Source organism: Neofelis nebulosa, chromosome 5 (assembly GCF_028018385.1).
Source record: "Neofelis nebulosa isolate mNeoNeb1 chromosome 5, mNeoNeb1.pri, whole genome shotgun sequence".
Lineage (NCBI taxonomy): Eukaryota > Metazoa > Chordata > Mammalia > Carnivora > Felidae > Neofelis > Neofelis nebulosa.
The window spans coordinates 110,806,311-110,829,681 of NC_080786.1; the positions used below are offsets into that span (position 1 = coordinate 110,806,311).

At 38.5% G+C, this 23,371-nt stretch overlaps 1 protein-coding gene across 38 annotated transcripts in view; it reads left to right on the forward strand.

Moving 5' to 3' along the window:
* The window catches only part of ABI3BP (ABI family member 3 binding protein), a 261,584-nt gene that overhangs the window by 84,699 nt on the left and 153,514 nt on the right, over positions 1-23,371 (forward strand). For all 38 annotated transcript variants that reach the window (XM_058731566.1, XM_058731582.1, XM_058731576.1 and 35 more), the window contains exons 3-4: positions 7,816-7,884; positions 11,286-11,418. In XM_058731566.1, the coding sequence (XP_058587549.1) occupies positions 7,816-7,884; positions 11,286-11,418 (202 nt within the window). The remainder of the gene's footprint in view (positions 1-7,815; positions 7,885-11,285; positions 11,419-23,371) is intronic.

Sequence of the window (23,371 nt, forward strand, 5' to 3'; positions counted from 1 at the left end):
CTCTGAGCTGACAGTGTGGAGCTTCCTTTGGATTCTTTCCCTCTCTCTCTGCCTCTCCCCTGTTTCTATTCCTTCTCTAAATATATAAATAAAATTTAAAAAGAAAGCCTGTAGCAGGTTATGAAATGGAATCCTAGGTGCACCTGGGTGGCTCAGTTGGCTTAATGTGCAACTCTTGATTTCAGCTCAGGTTGTGATCCCAGGGTCTTGGGATCAAGCCCTGCGTTGGGCTCGTGCTGAGCCTGGAACCTGCTTGGGAATCTGTCTCCCTCCTCTGCCCCTCTCCCCTACTCATGCATACTCTTTCTTGAAAAAAAAATTTTGGGGCACACCTGGGTGGCTCGGTTGGGCGGCTGACTATAGCTCAGGTCATTATCTCACAGTCTGTGAGTTCGAGCCCCACATCAGGCTCTGTGCTGATAGCTCAGAGCCTGGAATCTGCTTCTGATTCTGTGTCTCCCTCTCTCTCTCTGCACCTTCCCTGCTTGCTTTCTGTTCTCTCTCTCTCTCTCTCTCTCTCTCTCTCAAAAATAATAAACATTAAAAAATTTTTTAATTAAAAATTAACTTAAATCTTTTAATTAAAAAACCCCCCAGAATCCTAGTGTAATATTTTTAAAAATAATGAAAAGAAAAAGGAGAATTAAATGTTAAACTAGGGAGAGTTACTCAATAGGAATTATGTGCAGAGTACATTCAATAAAGTTAGGTCAGATGTCTTAAGATCTATTTATCATATTAAGGAAAGATTCCCTTGAATCCTTATTTATCATTAATAATTGGTATTGACATGAAAAAATGCTCAACATCACTCATCATCAGGGAAATACAAATGAAAACCACAAAGAGATACCACCTCCTACACCAGTCAGAATCGCTAAGATAAACATCTCAAGCAACAACACATGTTGGCGAGGATGTGGAGAAAGGATCTCTTTTGCACTGATGGTATGAATGCAAACTGGTGCAGCCACTCTGGAAAACAGTATGGAGGTTCCTCAAAAAATTAGAACAACCCTATGACCCAGCAATTGCACTACTTAGGTATTTATCCAAGGGATACAGGTATGCTGTTTCGAAGGGGCACATGCACCCCAATGTTTATAGCAGCACTATCAGCAATAGCCCAAGTATGGAAAGAACCCTAATGTCCATCGATGGATGAATGGATAAAGATGGGGTATATACATACAATGGATAAAGAAGATGTGGTATATGTGTACAATGGAATATTACTCAGCAACCAAAAAGAATAAAATCTCGCCATTTGCAACAACGTGGATGGAACTAGAGGGTATTATTCTAAGTGAAATTAGAGAAAGACAAATATCCTATAACTTCACTCATATGAGGAATTTAAGATACACAGCAGATGAGCATAAGAGAAGGGGAGCAAAAATAATATATAAAAACGGGGAGAAGGACAAAACTTAGACTCTTACATATAGAGAGCAACCTGTGGGTTGTTGGAGGGGTTGTAGGTAGGGGGATGGACTAAATGGATAAGACGCATTAAGGAAGACACTTGATGGGATGAGCACTGGTGTTTTACATACGGGATAAATCACTGGAATCTACTCCAGAAATCACTATTGTGCTATATGCTAACTAACTTGGATATAAATTAAAAATTAATAAAAAATAAAAAATAAAAAAAATTGGTGTTGAATTTTGTTAAATGACTCTTAGTTACCTGTTGAAATAAGTATATTTTCATTTTATGATACATTTCTGGAATAATCTACACTTAGCCATAGTATGTGCTGACCGATTCTACTTACCAATATTCTAGGATTTTTTTCCATTGATATGTGTGAGTATCATGAAGGGAAAAGTTACTCAGTGGTACTTGTTAAAGATGGTTGGCAAAACTTTATTTGAGGGGAAATAGGGACCACTACAATGGGGTCTTGCAGCATGGGAGAGAGATTAAGCTGCATTCTGAATACAATAAGGAAAAGTGAGTACTTCTAGCCATGGAACAGGGTGTGAGTCAGTGGATGGAAAATAACTGAGAAGAAACATGAAGAAAGACAGGGGAGATTCTGGCTCAACTGACCTGACAGGACTCTTGCTAAGGGCAAGCTGGGGTGATCAGAGGATGGTGGAGGTTAAGGAAACTCATTTCATGTCAAGTGTGGTCAAGTATGGAGGATAGAGGATCCTGCCTAAACTATTTGAACAAAACTCTTGATAAAATCGGCCCAAACAGAGATGAATACAAAACCCCAAGACTCAGGGCCCTGTTGAAAAACAGCTCAGTTTAAAGTTTGGTCAGGATATAAGATCTTTGTCGTATGGTGTGTAAGTTTCTTTTTTGTGATATTTTTGCATTTTGGAGTCTGTGGTGGTTGGTTTAAAAAACAAGGCTTTAAACTTTTTCTTTCCTTTTTATAAGTCCTCAGGGCCTCTTAAGGCAAATTTCTGCTTTCAAGAACTCATCATTATTGTCCTCATAATAGCTGACATTTGTACTTTCTGGGGCATCTGGGTGGCTCAGTTGGTTAAGCGTCCAACTTCGGCTCAGGTCATGATCTCAGGGTTCAGGAGTTTTGAGCCCCGTGTTGTGCTCTGTGCTGACAACTCAGAACCTGGAGACTGGTTCAGATTCTGTGTCTCCCTCTCTCTCTCTCTGCCCCTCCCCTGCTTGTGCTCTATCTCAAAAATAAAAATATTTTTTAAAACTTAGCATTTTCTGTGTGTTAGGCACTGTTACAGGCTAATCATCACTAAGATTTCTGTGCAGCTAGGTACTATGATTCTTCCCATTTTGTAGGCGAGGAAACATGTACGTACATTAAACACTCACCTTGTATAACAAACTAAAAAACAGGATTTGATTCCAGGCTCTGGAGTCCATGCTTTCATGTCTAGAAATTTAGTTTGATATGAGACAAAATGGTTAAAAAGATGGCAAGGGCAAACTATTATTCTTGTTCAAGTCCTTCACATGATTTCCTATAGGATCATGCTGGCTTATTAAATGTTTATTTTGTGGAAACGCGCAAGGCAGAAATAAACCTCGCTATGACCTCATTCTGAAGCGGTGTCCTACAACGTACTTGTCCTCTAATAAACATGTGATAATTGACATTTATCAAACAGGGCAATCATGGGAGGATTATTTGCATTATCAAAAAATTTAGTACTTTATAAAGGATTTCAATAGTACACTGTCTTAAAAAGTAAGCTCGTCCCAATCCTTCACCTCCAGGGCATTTGAAATAGTAAACAAATTAGATGTAATTAGTCGACAACATGATATAGGCTTAATTACTAGGAATGGAAAGTTGGTTCAAGTAACTGCATTCTACACAAATTTGCTGAAATTGACATTTTAATTATACACATTTTCTAAATGAAGTATATTTTGGCATGTGTTGCCAGAATTGCTGATCAAGCTACAGTGTATATATTTCCAGGCTGCCCACAAAGAATTTCATAGTACATAACAGAAATAGAAATTCTGGTTTTTCTAGTTGTTTTATTTTTCCATCTCTGTGTTCCAAACCAAGTGCAGGGTCTGCTGAAATACATGAATGTTGGAAGCTTCTAATGAGCAGTGAGAGGCAACATAACTGCACCCAGCTCCCCACATCTGTTCCAATTTGTAATTGACTGTAACAGCCTGTGCTTTATGCAAAATGACTGATCATAACAAAAATTACTTTTAAATTGCTCATGTAACCATATGTCTTAGATCATGGCACTATCTTTGGCTTCTATGTATGTTATTGTTCTCATGTTTCTGGACTTTGTTTTAAAACCACTGAGGCATAATTGAATTAATGTGCATCAAGGAGGGAAATGAAAGGCTAGGTCTGAGACTCCACCACAGTGAGGATAATTTAAGAAACATAGAGATTTACCTTTGTTTTCTTGGCTCAGGTCACCATCTCATGGTTCCTGGGTTTGAGCCTCGCATTGGGCTCTGCACTGACAGTGTGGAGCCTGCTTGGGATGCTGTCACTCTCTCCCTCCCTCTCTGCCCCTCCCTTCCTTGTGCCCCTCCCCCTGACCACCCCTCAAAATAATCTTCAAAAAAACCCCAAAAAAGTAGGGGTGCCTGGGTGGCTCAGTCAGTTAAGCGTCAAACTGCGACTCAGGTCATGATCTCATGGCTAGTGGGTTCAAGTCCCTCATCGTGCTCTGGGCCAACCGCCTAGAGCCTGCTTCGGATTCTGTGTCTCCCTCTCCCTCTCTCTCTGCTCCTTCCCCGCTTATGCTCTGTCTCTGTCTCTCTCAAAAAATAAACATTAAAAAAAGAACATTAAAAGTAAAAGTAAAAGGGCATTTTGAGGACTAGATTAAGATAGCCATATAATTTGCAAGGCCAAATGCGACATAAATGGAAGGCCCTTGTTTCAAAAAGCAGGAGAAAAATGTCATTAAAGATATTAAAATAAAAAATTTTTCCTTTCTTCGTTTCTCTCACCTTGTGATATCATTTTATTTGCTATTTAATGCTATTAAGTAAATTAAAACTATACATCATTAGCATGAAATTTGCCAGTTATCTTTACATTGTGCAATGCTAATTTTAAATGCAAAATTGGGCCTTTAGCTCCTAAGCAGAGTCACTGAAATGCCACACTTTGTTCTTGGTAGTTCATACATGCACACGTACTTCATTCTTACCAGAGGACTGGAAGTGCACAAAATTAACTGCTCTTTTTACTTGACTCCTTGGCGCGTGGACATGCTGCCACAACCCGCCCTGGACTTACTTACGAGTGAGGAAAATGTGAAAATTGGGGGGAATCGGGCCTTGCTCTGGTTTCCCCTTTGCTTCTAGGTCATCATTTTCAGTGGAACTGGTTGGCAAATAGGGTACAACTAACATGAATGAGAAAGGATACTATAGGATTGTTCTGCCATTGGCATTAAAATGCCATTTCCTTCTTTCTGCAGCGAAGCCAGTATGGGTTTGATTGAACAGTGTGGCCTCTCAGCCCCCTCCGCACCCACTCCCTCGGTCCTAGATGCAATAGGTTCACCTTGTTTTACCTTTGAGTCTTGCTGAATCCCCTTGCCTCAGGGTGTAGTAGGATTCTCACACAGAGTTGTAACACCGAGGCTTTTCTTTGCAAGAAGCAACTTTATTCCTGCTGGCACCGCTCAGTTGGGTTCGTACCCAAGGAACTGAGCCCCAAACACCACATGGCATAGTTTTTTTTTTTAATATATTTTCTACTTCTTTTTCTCCCATATGTGGTAACACACAAACGTGTAGTCTGATTAAGTGGTCTCATGTTTCAAGGTTGTGAGGGATATTGTCCCGTATGCGTGTAGCCAGGTTGCCTTGAGGTTTTTCTTTTCCTTAAGGAGGGGACCCTACCACAAGGGGTCCCTCAGAATGCTATACCTAATAAGGCATCTCAACCGCTAAATGTGAAAGAAAGAAAGCACAGGAATTGCATATGGTTCCTGTCTACTCACACATGTGCTTTATCGTCCCTTCAGGCTTCTCTCACAAAACACAGATTCAAAGATTTAACTATTAAGAATTTCAAGATGGTGACAGCAGGGCATTAAACCAAGCATGAGACCCCTCTGGACCTGGGGCCCTGCTTGATGGTGCATGGTGCAGCCCACAAAGCTGATCCTGCCTCAGTAACTTCATCTACAAATTAGGGTGATGATAGTATGTATCAAGTAGGGTTGCCACGAGGAGTAGTTAAGTCACAAATGTGAAGTGCTTAACAAATAGTCTACACATAGAAAGTACTGAATATGTGGTGCTTTTTTAATATTTGTTCCTTTATATCCCAAATAAAATCAGGAAACACATTATATTCTTATTAGGGACCTTGATTTAGGTTAAGTGTTCCTTGTATAAGCTCTTCTAAGCAAGATAGGCTTTCAAACACAAGATCTGAAACATAATGAATATTCCCTTATCTGTGTTGTGGTTATGAGGTAATTATCAGTAAGCAGCCAAAGCTCTGATGTCAGTTCAAGAGGTTACCTGGTTTACTTTATGGAGTGTAATTACTGTAGCAGGTTATAACAAATAAGGTTGTATGGAGTGTCCAGTAAAAGACAAAGTCTCAAGTCATTAAAAGTGGCTGAATTGCCACGTTGTCTGTATCTGAGAAGAAGGTCAGCTCTGTAAAACCTTGGGCAGAGAAACCTCTGTTCCAAACTCATGGAGAGGGGAGCTGTTTGCACTCAGAATGAAAACAAAACGAAGATGTGAGGTCTGCCTGAGCAAGCAGAGGTGAACTCTTGTTGACTGCAGCATCCAAATGAAATTGGGTATAGAATGAATTTCAGGATCCAAAGTTACTGAGGAACTATTGTAGATAAGATTCATCAATCAGTCCAGTAGAAGTGCTTAGGAAATGCTAGTTAGTATGCCCAATGTGCATTTGGCTTATTTATATATATTAAAATCAACCATCTTGGAAACATCAATTAAAAAAAAAAGCTTTTGGGTGCACCTGGGTGGCTGAGTTGCTTAAGTGTCTGACTCTTGATTTCAGCTCCGGTCATGACCTCACACTTGTGAGATTGAGCCCTGGGTTCAGCTGAGCATGAAGCCTGCTTGGGATATTCTCTCTCTCTCTCTCTCTCTCTCTCTCTCTCTCTCTGCTTTTCCCCTGCTCATGTTCTCTTTGTCTCAAAATAAAATAAACATTGGGGCGCCTGGGTGGCGCAGTCGGTTAAGCGTCCGACTTCAGCCAGGTCACGATCTCGCGGTCCGTGAGTTCGAGCCCCGCGTCAGGCTCTGGGCTGATGTCTCAGAGCCTGGAGCCTGTTTCCGATTCTGTGTCTCCCTCTCTCTCTGCCCTTCCCCCGTTCATGCTATGTCTCTCTCTGTCCCAAAAATAAATAAAAAACGTTGAAAAAAAATTTATAAAAAAAAAAATAAAATAAACATTAAAAAATTTTTAAAAATTATTTGATAAATTATTAGTTACTGATGTAGTGCATACTGATTGTTTAAACATCATTTATTTAAAGGCTAAATATTTTTAAGATATTTTCTTTATTTCCCATTGGCATATTCTAGTGAAAGTATACCAACACAAAATGGTGACTCTATTTAAAAATTGCTCATGAAGAGGATGGGTTGAGTATGATAACAGGCTGAGAAATTATGCAAGTAGGATAAAAAAAAGGAACATTAAGAATATTCATATTGTGGGGGCACATGGGTGGCTCAGTGGGTTAAGCGTCCAACTCCTGATTTCGGCTCAGGTCATGTTCTCACAGTTTATGAGATCAAGCCCTGCGCTGGGCTCTGTGCTGACAATGCAGAGCCTGCTTGGGATTCTCTCCTCCTTTCTCTGTCCCTCCCCTTCCTTCTCCCTCAAAATAAAGAAACATTAAAAAAAAAAGAATATTGATATTAACAGAGAAGTGAGCAGTTTCAGATCACACAGCATGTGAGACCCTGTTGTGTCTTATGAAAGTATGATTTTCCTTCTCTGATTCTGAAGCATCAGAAGAGTGTGAAGGATAGGGTAACAAAATGGGTATGATCAGATTAAAAGAAAACCTCTTTGCAGAGGAAAGAATTGATGAAAATGTGACATGAAATCTGTGTCTAGCAAGATTCTTTTAAGACTTCTCCCCGACTCCTGTCCATTTGGTTTTGAAAATCTGGATTTAATATTCATTTAAAAGACTTAGTGGACTGAACCATCTCAGGAAGTATTAACTTACCGAATTCCTGGGTCCTGTCATCCACTGGTGATGTGGTTATGATGACTAATGCTGGAGAACGTTGAGTCAGGACATGGATGTACTGTCGTGAATGTTGCTCCTTCTCAGAGAATTTTACTGAAGAAATAATGTTATCATTTCCAGATGCGGAACCGAAGTATCTGATTGTTGTGCGGCCTGCCCCTCCTCCAAGTCAAAAGAAGTCATGCTCAGGTATATTTTGTTCATTTTTAAGCTTTTATTTACTTTAAGCCATGCCTTCTCATTTCTACCCACGGAGACCAAGTGCATTGGAGAAGCCTTAGGAGCATGGATTAGAATATACAGCACAGCAGGCCCTGTGTCAACCCTCCTTGCAAGTATTATGGTCTGGTTGTAGAGACTGCTTGGGACCTTCTCCTAGCACCACTACATACAAACGTGAGGAATTTAGGCAAATTACGGGACTTGTGTGTACCTCCTCTCCCCTGCATACAAGGGCCGTTGTGAGGGTTAAAGGAGTTGATGCATGTGTGGCCCGTAGCACAGGGCCTGGCCCACAGCAATTGCTCACTTAGAGTTAGCTCCTGCTAGCCTGTTTCTACTTGTTTCTACTTGGCAGTGTGTGAACCCATGCTCTATTGTGCTTTCCGGATCTTAAGGGCAAAATCTGATGTCTAACCTTTGTTAAAGGAGACTGTTTACATTTCAAAAGCGTAACTCATTTATAGGCATGTTACATGGGTTGGAACTTGGGTTTTACTTGACTCCTCATCTCTTCCTTCAAAACCTCTTCTATTTAGTCGAACAAATAGAGCAAGGACTGCTTTCATGAAACAATAGCAACACAACACAGATACTCCCAGGGATGGGGAGACATGAAACAGGAAAGTAAATGCCATGTGGAATAAGTGAGTAGAAGCCTTTTCTACATGACTGGAGAAAGATTAAAAACCTTACATTTTCCAATTTCACTACTAAAATTGCTTCTCAGATCAAATAAGCCGCCCTTGCTGTAAGAGGTTGTAGAAGCTGTGAATATGCTTTTACTGTCTGGTATTAAATCTCCCTAACTGTAGATACTTGAGAAGAAGGTTTGGTTTTCTCTTTCATTTTCTAATGTCAATTATTCTTTACATATTTCCTAATCATGTTTCTCTTTTATAGTACACTAAATGTCAAACAACGAAGGGTCTCCTTTGTTAGATCTTTCTAAAGGGTTGGCATGGAGGTGGGGGGAGCATACAGATCTTTAAACACACTGAGCAAAACTCCCCTTTGCAGTTGTGAATCCTGTCCTCTGGACGCATCAGCCAAGCCAGTTACCAGAAATAGGTTGCCACAGTCCCCTCCCCTCCTTCAGTTGTTTTTCATGTCTTTTTTAGAGAAGCAGTTAATAGTCAAGCATTTTGAAAAATACAAACCCCTTTTCCTGGCCCCTTAAATTATCCCAAAGCATCAGGGAAATTTCAGTTACTCCTTATAACTTGTAATGATAGTCACCATTTCAAGACTTTATTTCAAAATATTTAATAGAGTCAAGAAGTATTAGTAAGGACCCATGGGATTCTGGCCTCACATTCATCAAACTCTTTCTTAATACAAAAAACACAAAGATGTGTAAGGGACGTCAAAAGAATGATTACAACTCAGTAGCACTTTGTGGGGACTTGTATGGCACTGGTCTGGAAATTATTTTTCTCTTTGTGATGACGGGCTCAGGAAATTGTTTCATTTTGTTCAGGATATACTGTACTACCCCACCTTTCCTTTCAGGCAGCGGTGTAATTTTTTTTTGTAATGTGAATTTGAGAATGATATAATGACTAATGTATTAACTTTGATTCATTTTATATTTGCATTTACCACATACATTTTAATCACTTTTGTATCAGATCGATACTTAGTGAAATAAATACTTTCTGGTCTTGTAGGCTTTAGGTTCCCTTGGAGAAAAGAAAATTTATCTTTTGTCTCTAAATGGCATTATCTTCATACATGGTGAGCTATGCCAGTGATGTAGAGAAAAAAAAAAAAACAACAAAACAAAGGTACAGTTCAGAAGACAGAAATTTGAGTCTTGACCCTACTCTTGGTATGAACTTGGATACCCTTGAAACTTAGCTTGGCCTTAGTTTTCATTTGTAGAATGAGATAGTGGTATTACATTAGGGAGAACCAATCAGGGGCTAGAAAAGGAATATCAGAATCCCTTCAGGGCTTTTTCAAACAGCATAAACCTCTCACTCTCATCAGGTTCTAATCTACCCTCATAGGCAGTCAGACTTGGACTCTTGGAATCATAGTAATGCTAGGTAGTATCATAGGTGGAACTGGAAAATTTTATAGAGCAGGATAAATGCATGTTTACAACAAAATAACAGCTATCCTTGACAATTATTTCAAATGTCTTTTTAAAAAATTCAGCTATGTTACAAGGAAACAATCTGCCACTACTTGTTTACACATATTCTTGGCTAAGAAGGGTTTTTACCACAGTAACAACTGACAGAACTTAAATCTAATAGAAGCAGCAAGCCTGACAAAATTGTCAAGGACATTTGGTTCAGGTAACTTTCACTAAGCTCATACAAAGGGTACCTTCCTATTAGTTCCTATTGTGTTAGATTAAAATAACACAAATCCTTCCTATAGCAAATACAACAGGTATTTCACGAAATGAAAGACAGGGTCCAATGAAAATATAGAATGTTTTATATTCTGCATAATTTTATTAGATACTGTATTATTTTATTTACAGATTTTTTTTTTTATTGAGCCAGTGTTGGTTTCCATGGCAAAGAATCTTCATTCCTCTTTTGCACTGTCCCCTAATCCTGAAGTTTCCAATATTTTTTGAAAATGCAAATATCTGCCCCTTATATGCTGGAAAAAGATCTTAAGTGGTTTGTCACCATCTCTTGGCATTGCCCAAATCCAATTAGTCCCATCAGAAGAACCGTGATTCCTATATTATCTCCACTCTCCCAGCATTATTAAGAATGTGTAAAAAAAAAAAAAAAAAAAGTGCATACATTTTCTATATAGACACTAAGGTAAAAAAAAATGCTTACTATAATAGTATGACAAGGGATTTTTATGCTTCTAAATTGGCTTGAAAAAAGAATATAACCGACAAGCTAGATGTTAAGCTTTCTATTCTTTGATATTCTTTCACACTAGTTCATAGTCTTGAGTAGGGGATGGGGAACCAAATATGCTTTTATTGTATCTGTAAAAGAAATGGAGTGAATCCATTTGCATTATTCATTTCACTGGTAATAGCTAAGACCTTTATATACATCCCTAACCCACAAGAAATAAAACCTGGGTATGACTGGATATACTTTACATGCATACATTACCCATATACGCATATATATATATATATATATATATATATATATATATACACACACACATACACACACACACATATATGCATACACACATAAATCTCAAAATAATATTTTGTTGGGTTTATGCTTAAATTCATGGGCACAAAATTAATAATATTGGTGTGCTCTATGAAAAGACACTTGATGGTTTCACCTTCTTCATCATCTTCCTGAGTCATTTTTATGCATTTTACCCCAATATAAAAATAAACTGTTACCCGTATGTTACCTCCACAGGTAAAGCACGCTCTCGCAAACCTCTCCAGCTGGTGGTCGGCACTCTGTCGCCAAGTTCTGTATTCCTGTCCTGGGGTTTCCTCATTAACCCACACCATGACTGGACATTGCCGAGTCACTGTCCCAATGACAGGTAATTCATCTAACAAAAGATTTTTTTAACCTGTAAATTAGCTCTTGTTTTTGTGTTTGTTTTTGTTTTTGTTTTTAAGTAATCTCTACACTCAACGTGGGGCTTGAACTCACAGCCCCAAGATCAAGAGTCACATGCTCTATCCACTAAACCAGCCAGGTGCCCCCTACCTCTTGGTTTTCTGGTATCTGTACATGCTTTAGAAGAATGTATAAATATCAGGGGTATTAGCACATACAGATCACCCATTAGCTATACAGGCTGTCCTAAGTGTGAGGGGAATGAAAATACTAAGTGAGGGCCCTTCCCCATGAGGAAGTTAACCACCTACCTGAATAGAAAACACACGCAAGCATTTTTTCTTTCCAAAGAATAAAGTACAAAGGAGAATGAGCCAAATAGCAATGGGGAATTTCCGTGAGAAGAGTAATAAAAGCTCAGAGGATGAGGCCCAAGGCAGTTAGGAAAGATGGTTGAAAGTTGGAAATACTGATCTTTGGTTGGAAAAGGATGGATCTTTGATTTGACAGTTGAAGTACTAGAAGCAGTAGTTTTCAAAGTGTTGCCCCAAACCAATAGCACCAGAATCAGTTGGATTCACTTCTCATGTTCAGAAACTCTGAAGGTGGGGCTCAGTAATCTGTGTTCTAACAAGCCTCTGGAAAATTCTGATGCCCACTTAAGTTTGAGAATCAGTGCTGGAGAAAACTGGAGACATAGACACAGGGAGAGATGTAAACACAGGAAAAAGCACAGGTTTGGAAATGAAGCTCCTATCTTCCTGCACTGGACAAAATAAGAAACATCGAATGTATTTTCAAATGATTGCCATTCATCCATCCAGCACATATATTTGGTATGGTCTGTACTGAATGCTGAAGCTGGGATAGACAATGGTTGTTTACCATAAGTATTTATTACATTACCTTTAAAATTCAAAACTTCAGGGGCACCTGGATGACTTAGTTAAGTGTCCAGCTTTGGCTCTGGTCATGATCTCACGGTTTGTGAGCTCAAGCCCCGCGTCAGGCTCTGTGCTGACACCTCAGAGCCTGGAGCCTGCCTCGGATTCTGTGACTCCCTCTCTCTCTGCCCCTCTCCAGATTTCTGTCTCTCTCTCTCAGAAATAAACATTAAAAAAATGTTTTTAATTCAAAACTTTGCATCTGACAAGGATTCCAAATTCACTTCAACCGAGGCATTCTATGAAAAAATTTTTTAAAAAAGTTAAATGGACTCAAAGTGATTTTTAAATTTTAAAAGTTTCATCCCACTTTTATTTTTTTAAACTTTTTAAAAAGTGTTTATTTTTTTGAGAGAGAGTTAAAATGTGAGTGGAGGGGAGGGGTGGAGAGCGAGGGAGACACAAAATCTGAAGCAGGCTCCAGGCTTTGAGTTGTCAGCACAGAGCTTGATGCAGGGCTTGAAGTCATGAACCATGAGATCATGACCTGAGCTGAAGGCAGACCCTCAACTGACTGAGCCACCCAGATGCCCTCATTTCCTTTTTAAATAAAAAATGTGTTATTGAGGTATAATTTAAATCCAATATAATGCACTATTTGATCAGATATGAAAAATGCACATAATCATGTATTCTATGCCCCATCAAGAAATAGAACCTTTTCATTCCCCCAGATAGTACCTTTCTCAAGAAGCAACCACTGATTTGATTTCCATCACTGTAGATAAGTTTTGCCTAATCTATAATTGTACATAAATGAAATCATACAGCATGTTATGTGTCCCCTTGTTTTCATTCAGCATGTTTTTGCGATTCTTTCATGACATTGTGTGTGTTATAGTTCATTCCTTTTTTTTTTTTATTGTTTAGTTTTGAGAGAGAGTACGAGTGGGGAGGGACAGAGAAAGAGGGGGACAGAGCAGAGAGCCCAAAGTGGGGCTCAAACTTACGAGCCTTGAGATCATGACCTGAGCTGAAGTCTGATGGCTTAACTCACTGAGCCACCCAGGCACCTCTCATTCTTTTTTCACTTCTGAGTGGTATTCTGTTACGTGAATAGTCCAGAATTTATTATCTAGTGTTTTACTCGTGGGTACTTACTTATGTCTTGTTTTGGGTTATTATGAATTGAGATTTTATAAATGTTTTTCTTTAAGACTATGTAGACCTATGTTTTAATTTCTCTTATATAAATATTTAGAAGTGGAATTGCTAGGTCACAGGGGAAATGTATATTTAACTTTTTTTTTCGCCTGACTTTTCCATTTACACTCCTGTAAGCAATAGGACAATTCGGATTGTTCCACATCCTCACCAGCATTTCATGTTGTCAGCATTTTGCATTTTCGCTGTTCTAGCATAGCAGCATCTTACTAGAGTCTTAATATCCACTATTACTTTTCATATACTTTTCATATACTTTTGGACATAATCTCTTGTGTAGTGTTTTATTTTTATTTGTCTAAATTGAACCAAAAAAAGATCTTTAAAAATGTTCCTAAGTTCTCAAGAGTACCTTTCATATGACTTTCATTAGGAAATTTAGACTAAGAAAAAAATTAGATTTCCCTTCACATGTTCATAGTTCTGAAGGAAGAAATTATTGGAAAAACCCATGTAGAAGATAGTGCCAAAACCAAATTTCTTGAAAAATAAGCTTGAGATGTTTCAAAGAAACTAAAATGTTCCTTTATCACCCACCACTAAGTCCATTAACTTACTTTGTTTGGAACATGGACTCTTGACAGAATAGGCTTTCATGTGGTAATTCCAGCTTTTACTGGATTGATCCAGGGTACCATGCTGAGAAGGTTAATATTTACGGATTGCTTTCTTACTCCTTTTCAGTTTCTTGAGTTTCTAATTTAAAGACAGAAGGGGAAACAAAAAAAGGAAGCAAGGAAATGTGGAGCTCTTGTAGCAAAATGAAGCTGATTTTAATAGTTACTTAACTTGCTTGATAAATTCATGGAGTTAACTAACCCACAAATCCATAGAGCATGCTTTGGATATGATTTCTTCCCCTGTCCTCAAATTTTTCCTTCAGTTCCATTTGGCCTTACTCTTCATGAAGGAATTTATCTGATACTGATTCTAGTTGACAGATGTTGCCATGGTTTGATAGCACAAAGAGATAATACAGGGAGAAGGAGAGGAACAGATGGTCTGATGAAGCTAGGATATTAACCAAGGCAATTGATTAGAAGACCCAAGCTACTCAGACCATGCATGTATCTCTCCCTAACCCCCTTGTTCATCTCCCACACACCCTGGCTTTACTCTTGTCATCAAATAGATGGAGCCATGCCCATTAAATCACAATAGTCAAAATTGATAATTCTACTTAGCATAAAGTGTTTTTCTTAAGATTCAATAATAACATATCAAGATACTTGTAAACTTTGAAACCTGGATGAATGGGACAATCAAGATATCCTGGACAAAAATAGGAAACTCTTAGGACATGACTAACAGGGAAGAATTCAATGGTAATGCTTAAAAGAAAGCATTTAGAGTACTTACGGATTTCATTTACACATGCCTCCTTTCTTCCTAGTTAATACCGTTAATAAGGAGCTGAAATTTAAAGTCTTTGTGGTAGCTGAGAAAAAATAGTGGTCCTTGTTGAAAGGCCCTAGAACTACTGTGCACATTATAAACACCCAAATAAATCCACCAGGATTCTAAATGAATGTAATTGGAAGCAGACTTGGAGAAATCTACCCTACAAGATGCTGGGTTTTTTTGTTTGTTTGTTTTAGAATTTTGACTAAGCCAGTAGGTTAGAATAATAGTAGCTATAGGGAATGTTTGCTTCTTGAAAACCAGAAGATTAATATAGCTGAGTTTTGCCTTCAGGAGTACTTTATTGAATAATCATTGGAATCTGAATGCCTTTAGCTTGCATTAGGAACACCAACTGGCATCAGTGTAATGCACTGAATTCTAATACTGGCACTCTGTGTAATATTGGCATCTTTTCTCATTGATGCATACAGCCCTATTTATCCTATACAAAGAAAATTTTTTTGTCTTTATACTTGGATTTCGACTTAATCTATGAAAGCTCAATGCAGTAAGTTTCCAAGTGAGAAAACCCCTATGTTTCATTTTGTTTTAAGTTTGGAAATATTAATGGCGTATCACGTTATCCTTCATAACACATGGCTCTGTTACTGTTTGCATAGGGTCCATATGGGTATTCATGTTCCTAAATCCTTTCCTGAATTCACATTGGAAAGTAGATGTGTTTTTACTCTTTGAATGGAAGAATGTACACATTTGTCCTCAATATATCTAAGGGCAAAAGAAACCTTTCCAAATTGGCCCCAATGAAGAGTAAAACATGTTTTTAACCAAATTTATTCCCTCATTAATAGCTTATTTTTTCCTTCCCATGTTTCCAACTTGTTAAAGTGTTCAAGATTGCTTTAGTTCTCACTCCTTTGCCAACTTATTAAAGCTTTATGATTTGTTTAGAAATCATTTTCACATTTTCTGACACTTTCATACTGTAGTTATTTACTGTTAATGTAGAATGAGGGCCCTCCTTTTGGGCTGGTCCAGAGCAGGCTCTGGCCTTTCTTTTTTTGTGTTCCCCCCCTGCCCCCCAGGTTTTTAAGAAGCAAATATTTTTGATGTCTGAATTCTCGATTGAGCCCAAAGCCTTATTATCCATTTGTCTTTCCATGTAAATTTTAAGCTCTGTGAGGACAGGAACCATGTGTATCATAACCAACTTAATCTTCCCAGTCCCTAGATCAGCATCTGGCACATAATAGGCCCTCAGTTGATATATACTGAATGAATAAAAAGTAAAACAGCAGCATTTTCACTTTAGTTTCACCAGTACTTCAAACTTCACATGACAAAATTGAACTCCTACTGTTTCTCTTGATATTTCAGGTCCACATCTTAGTACTTTCTGAAGTACCTTCATTCCTCCATTCACTCTAACTTGAATCTTGATTCATTTTTTGTTTTTCCTCTCCTACAGCTAATAAGCCCCCAAGTTATAATGGTTCTGCCTTTGGGAAGTACATCAATGTCTTTATTTTCTACTTCTTCACATTCGTGCCAATAATTCTAATTCAGACACTTGTCACCATACTCTGGATCCTGGAAATAGCATCCTGGCTACTTTCCCTGGCTCTTTTCCTACTCCAGTCCATCCCGGTTTCTGCAAAACTAAGGAAATTTAGATAATCCACCATCAGCTCACTCGTTCTTCACCCCAGATTCATCCTCCTTCTCTTCTTTCCAAGGAGCACATTTCTGACTTGAGACTGTGCTCATCATCCTGTCCCTTCCACATTCCTTAAGACTTTACTCTCAAATTTACCCCTTCACTGCCATTGGGACCATGCCTCTTGCTTGCAAATAGGTTGAAGATTTCTCTATCACCAAACAACATTTTCTGTTAATTCTGTTAGCTCTTCCAAGCTATTTTTCAATCTCTTCATTCCAGTACTTTTCAGAGTGGTCTGTTCTCTCATACCTGGTTTTTGTTCCACCCCTACAATCTTTATTCCCTTTCACTGGTTTCCTTTCCTTTTTTACCATTCCATTGAAATATCTCTTTGTGGTCACCAATGACCAATGAATTGCTAAATCTAGAAGTGTTTTCTCAGTTCATACTCTTTTTTTTAAATGTTAATTTATTTTTGAGAGACAGAGTGTGAGTGGGGGAGGGGCAGAGAGAGGGGGAAACAGAATCCAAAGCAGGCTCCAGACTCTGAGCTGTCTGCACAGAACCCCACGCAGGGCTCAAACCCACAAACTGAGCTCATGACCTGAGCTGAAGTCAGAGACTTAAACAACTGAGCCACCCAGATGCCCCTCAGTTCTTACCTTTTTAACCTCTCAGTGGAATTGTCAGCACCGTCTTTCTTGAACTCTTTCTTTGACATGTTTTGTGAAATGTTTCTCTTGGCCTTTTTCTCCTCTCTATTGCTAATTGTTAGCCTACCTCCCAAAGTGGAATAGAGTTTTATCCTTGGATCTCTCATCTGTTTCCCCCCTTATCTCATCTATGCTGTGTCTTTAACTAAGTAAAACAGTGCTTCTCAAACTTTATGCATGTAAATCATGTAAGAGACCTTGTTACAATGCAGATTCTATTCCAGAGCATAAGGAAAAGCCTGCGGTTCTGCATTTCTAAAAGCTCAAAGGATGTGCTGATGTTGCTTTTGTACAGAGAGCAATGGGAGTGATAAGGATATAAGTGACTTGCAGGGCTAATATCTGACCTTGACTCATTTCCAAAGTTCTAAGACTATTTTCAGTTTTGATGTAATGATCTACATTAGAATGACCAAATAATGGTGGTTAGTACCTCAAACTCCAACTAAATTCTTAATCTGTACTACCAAAAAAATTCCTTTCCATTACTTTAATTTCCTTCAAGGTAGGAAATTCAGTTTTGATTTATATTAATGCTTTTCTTAGCACACTTATCCCATAAAGAAATCTAGTTGCATCAATTCTTGTGTAGAAATACTAACTTTGGGGGCTCCTGGGTGGCTCATGCCTCCCACTCTTGATTTTGGCTCAGGTTACCAATCTCAAGGATTGTGAGATCTAGCCCCATGCTGGGCTCTGTGCTGACAGTGCAGAGCCTGCTTGGATTCTCTTTCCCTCTCTCCCTGCCTGGTCCTTGTGTGTGTGTGTGCCTGCACACACTCTCTCTCTTTCTCTTTCTTTCTCTCTCTCAAAATAAACTTAAAAAAACAAATATAACTTTGATCTTTTTTTTCTTCATTTCATTTCTTCCATGAGTCATTCCTTGGTTGACTCGTGTGGACTGAGTGTATTATTTGAGATTCTTCCCTCCAATCTCTCTCTAATTCTCCCACTGCTGGTAAGTCTAACCTCCTCCATCACTGCTTAACTTTATTCCCTGGCTAAAGAATCTCCACCAGCTTCTACTCCCTGGTAAAAGAAATCGTAGAATCTCTCATAGAATCTATCTCCAAGAATATATAAGTCATGCTACTGCCATGAGTTTTAAATCTGGACTACTTTGCTTTCCTGGACTTATGTAGGATATCCAACTTTAAGTCACACCCTTTGGATTTAAAATGCCATTTGTCCATTGCAACAGTTCAAGTGTAGAGGGCTATACCCAGCCCCCCTCAGCACCCTCTGTTTTTCATCCCAACTTCTTTAGTTCTATCCATATATACATCTACCTCCTTCACTATACTGTGAGCTCATTTTTGCAGTTTTCAGTGTCCCAATCATCTTCCATTGCATGTGGATCCTAGCATCCTGCTTTATAATAGCAGTTCTCAACACATGTACAAGTGAATAAGTGGAATATTACAGAGCAAGTCTTAAGGTCAGGCCATCTAGCTCTTGAACGTCTTATGCAACATCTCTTGTCTAGAGTCCACAGTGAGTATCTCCAGCAATGATAACAGCACAGACATTGAGGGTACAAATTCTGGTCAGACTGACCTATGTTCAAAATTCTGTTGTATTATTAACTGAATGGCCTTGGATAAGGTATTTAAAGGCATTTTTTAAAATCTGTAAAATGGGATAATAATACTACTATCTCATGGGGTTGTCAGAATTTAATGAGATGATACATGTAAAACGGTTCACACAGTACATGGCACACAGTAAGCACTCAGTAAATGGTCCTGTTTGCTATTCTTGTTGATTTTGATATTATTTGCTTTGTTTTATAACGGCCATTTCAGGTGAGCTATTTCATTTTAGGTAGCACCAAAATCACTAGAAACTGATTCTTTTGGTTGATGTTTAAGCCAGCCACCATTAGGGGATAAAGGAGAGAGTTTTGGAAATTTGTGACCAGTTTGAAAATTATTTTAAGAGTCCAAAGATAATAAAACCCTGAACTGGTCCCATAAGTGCTGCTTAGAAATGAAGAAGAAACAGATAAAAGAGGAATCATGCAGGGAAACCTAACTGGCCTTGAAAACCGATTGAGGGGAGAAGGGGCCTGAAGCTAACAGGAATAGGAGCAGATTTGAACAGAAGTAGATTTTAAGGTAGTGAGGAAACTCAGGAAGGATTAAATCACTAGGTTTGATCAAGAGGTTTTATTATATTACAGGTCAGATACCAGATTACAAAGAGATTTAGGCATCACGAGTGATGAGAAAGTGGGATAAGGTAGATTACTTGTAAGACATCTTGTGTTAAACAACAGCAGGGATAAAAGGGAATATGAAATGAAAATTCTTTTCATTTTTGTTAGAATGAAAAATACCTAAACAATTTTTTGGCTCAGAAGTGAGTGAATGGAATAAGGAAATGGAATAAAATCACCAAGATTCTTATTTATGTTTGGGCAGCAGGAAGAACCCCAGAATCAGAGAGGGTCAGGGAGGGGGTGATGGACAGAGACACTTTAAGAAGAAGGGAGTGAGGGCAGAATTTACATCAGAAGCAAAAATATTGACAAAGGCGGTGTCAGGAAGTGTCCTTTGATATAAAGAGAACAAAAAAAATCTAATGGATGTTTTAGGAAATATAATAGTAGTTACAGAAATAAAAATATTGCTGAAAAAAAATATAGAAAGTCCAAACAATGACCAATGACATGCATCAAGCAGACTAGTTTGTGAAAGGACTACATTTATCTTGTCATGGCTCCATTTCTCCTCTTGGTATAATTGACTACTAGTTATTTCATAAATCACGTTTATGGGGTTTCTACCCTGTGTTCTGCCTCTGTAGTTTGTTGGAATAAAGGTCTAATTTGTAGACAATAAACTTGTAGAAACAAAAAGGATCCCACAAGTTGTCTAGTCCAAACCCTGTTCTTTTTGGAGAGTGAAAATCCTACATTTAGAGGAGCTATGGAATTTTTTTTTAAACTACAGTAAGCATTATTATCAATATTCATATTATTAGGGAGATCCAAGCAAAGATAATGTTATTTAAAGCAAACATTCCATTCAGTAGTTTCTTACCACAAGGACATGAAATATTCTCCTTCCTTAAAGTCCAAGTTGCTGGAGGCAGGCCTTCCAGAAGTCTAGTCTGACGACATTCACCGACTGTTACTTATATTTTTAATAGACTTGTTGCACTTGTGTCCAAATTTAATCATCAACAGAAAAGGGTATGATCAACGTTTGATCCTGAGTGTCCTCAGACAATAATGGGAAGTCTGTGACTCTATGTTATGGTAAATACACAATAAAATAAAAAGCCTTAAATGATGTTGAAAGGAATTATGATTGTCCTCTTCCCTCCTGGGTCATTTTACCTGTTTTCATTTCCTTTTGCCAAGCACCACAGTAGTAGAAAGACCATCCAATGCAATACTAAAGGTATTAGTTGAGTCAGAAAACCACCATTTGTCTGGCTTTGTCCCTGACAATCAGATCTTAGACACTTACTGGCCCTCTTTTTCTTCTATAATAATTCTTACTCTCATTTCAGTTTATTCTATGAATCAACTGAAGTAAATTTTAAAATCTTAAGCCCTCTGCAAATGTTCAATGTAGATATTTATTGTATTTTCCTTCAGTTTGCATTGATTCTATAGGAATGCTGAGTTTTGGTAAGTAAAACCTTAGGCATTGACACATTGAAAAAGATAATATAATTGTAAACTTTATTGCTTAAATCCATATTTTCTGGTGACGGAATTATTGACCATTTAGAGAAATTATATTCTAATTTTAGAATGACCCCATGAGCACCCAAATATCCATTCTGTTCATTCCACATTTATGGAGTACCTTCTGTGTGTGGTACGGCACTGTTAATTTTCATAAGGCTTGTATTTAGCTTTAAAATCAAGGAAATTTGCTTCACTACCTTACAGGTAAATAGTCTTACTGACTATCTCTTTTAACATTTAGAACTTGCTATGTTACACAACTATCAATTAAGCCAGTGTTGGTAAAGATAACCTCTGAGGCTGAAGAGAGAGGTTGGCTGCCTGTATGTTTATTTTTCCTAACAAACTTGATATAAGACAGGTTATTTTGAATGCTTTGTGATCAAGATAGAAAAAATGTGCAGGATTTTTTTTTAATGTTTATTTATTTTTGAGTGAGAGAGACACACAGTACAAGTGAGGGAAGGGCAGAGAGAGAGAGGGAGACACAGAATCCAAAGCAGGCTCCAGGTTCTGAGCTGTCAGCACAGAACATGACTGGGGCTCAAACCCACAAACCACAAGATCATGACCTGAGCCGAAGTTGGATGCTCAACCAACAGATCCACCCACTCTGTTTTTGTTTTTTTTGTTTTTTGTTTGTTTGTTTGTTTTTAACATGTGGGAAGTTCTTAGAACATTTTTGTACCATTTTATTCCTGGGAAGATAATATAAAATCAAACTTACTGGTAACTCTGGAATCTGGCCTTTGGTTGTTGTATTAGCAGTGCCCCCCCCCCCAACACACCTTGGATCATACCAGCAATTAAGGATTTGAGAAATGTATCCAAAGTATAGATGCATAATGTGGTAGCCCATCTGGTCTGATTATAGCTTCTCTGCACTTTGCTGACTTTTTTTTTTTTTTTTTTTTTTTTTTTTTTTTTTTTTTTTTTTTTTTTTTTTTTTTTTTTTTTTTTTATTTTTGGGACAGAGAGAGACAGAGCATGAACGGGGGAGGGGCAGAGAGAGAGGGAGACACAGAATGGGAAACAGGCTCCAGGCTCCGAGCCATCAGCCCAGAGCCTGACGCGGGGCTCGAACTCACGGACCGCGAGATCGTGACCTGGCTGAAGTCGGACGCTTAACCGACTGCGCCACCCAGGCGCCCCTGCTGACTTTTTATAGTATACAAGGCAGGGAAAAACACAGCCACAAAAATTCCATGAAGCATGCTTGTCAATAAGTGTGTTGCATAAATGTCTATTGATGTTTAAACTCACAGGACACAGAGGATTAGTAGTCTATAATGTATATTCCCAGTAGTAGTTAGTATTTTGGCTGAACGGCTTCCTTCACTCGTTCAGTCTTTTCCTCCTTGGAAGTCAGGAACTGGAGCCCTGACAGTTTTACTAGAAAGAAGCAAGCTAATGAATGACTTCAAGCATTTCAGTAGTTTGTAACTAGTAGGAACATAGGCTGAATATACAAATACATTCAAAATACAGATGTACAGAAACATACAAAACCATTCCCCCCTCTCTGTATTTGTTAACTATAAACCCCCTGCTGACTTTATGGCCATGCAACACGTGCATTTGCACAGGGTCCCCCTGTGTACTTAGAAGGGTCCATGCTTGGTTTAATACTCTAATGTCACTGTCTTGAAACGCTTAATCATTTTTGAACATGGGGTCCCATGTTTTCATTTTGGGATGAGCCTCACAAATTATGTAGCCAGTCCTGCCCCTTGTTTCTAGAAGTTCTAGGTAATTGTTTTTATGTATCATCAACAATGTGTTCCTGGCACTTAGAGGGGGGCACAATAAACGTTTTTAGCACAAGTAAATGAGTGACTTTGTAAGGCTTCAAGTAAAAGCATCTGACCAGAATCTTAGCCCCTTTAGTTTTGCTAGGGTGGGGAGTGGGGGAGAGGTACTAAATGTTTGAGAGAAAATTTAAAATAGAAGAACCTAAAATAGTATAACAAACACCTAAGTTTCCATCAGCATACATGACAGCTATTATTTTATTCTATTTATTGAAAATGTTTATTTAAAAATAAAAAGCAGATAAAACACACCTGTTGGCCCCACTTCTATACTCCTTTATCTCACTGGGTGGGGCGCCGGGGTGGCTCAGTTCCTTAAGTGGGTAAGCATCTGATTTTGGCTCAGGTCATGATCTCATGGTTTGAGTTTGAGCCCCACATCGGGCTCTGTGCTGACAGCGTGAAACCTACTTTGGATCTTCTGTCTCCTCCCCCATTGTCCCTCCCCTGCTCTCTTGAGCTCTCTCGAGTTCTCTCAAAAATAAGCATTAAAAAAAATTCTTATCTCACTGGGAACTAGAGCACTAATATGAATGTTGGACCCTTGCAATATTTGCTGTCTCTTTACACTGT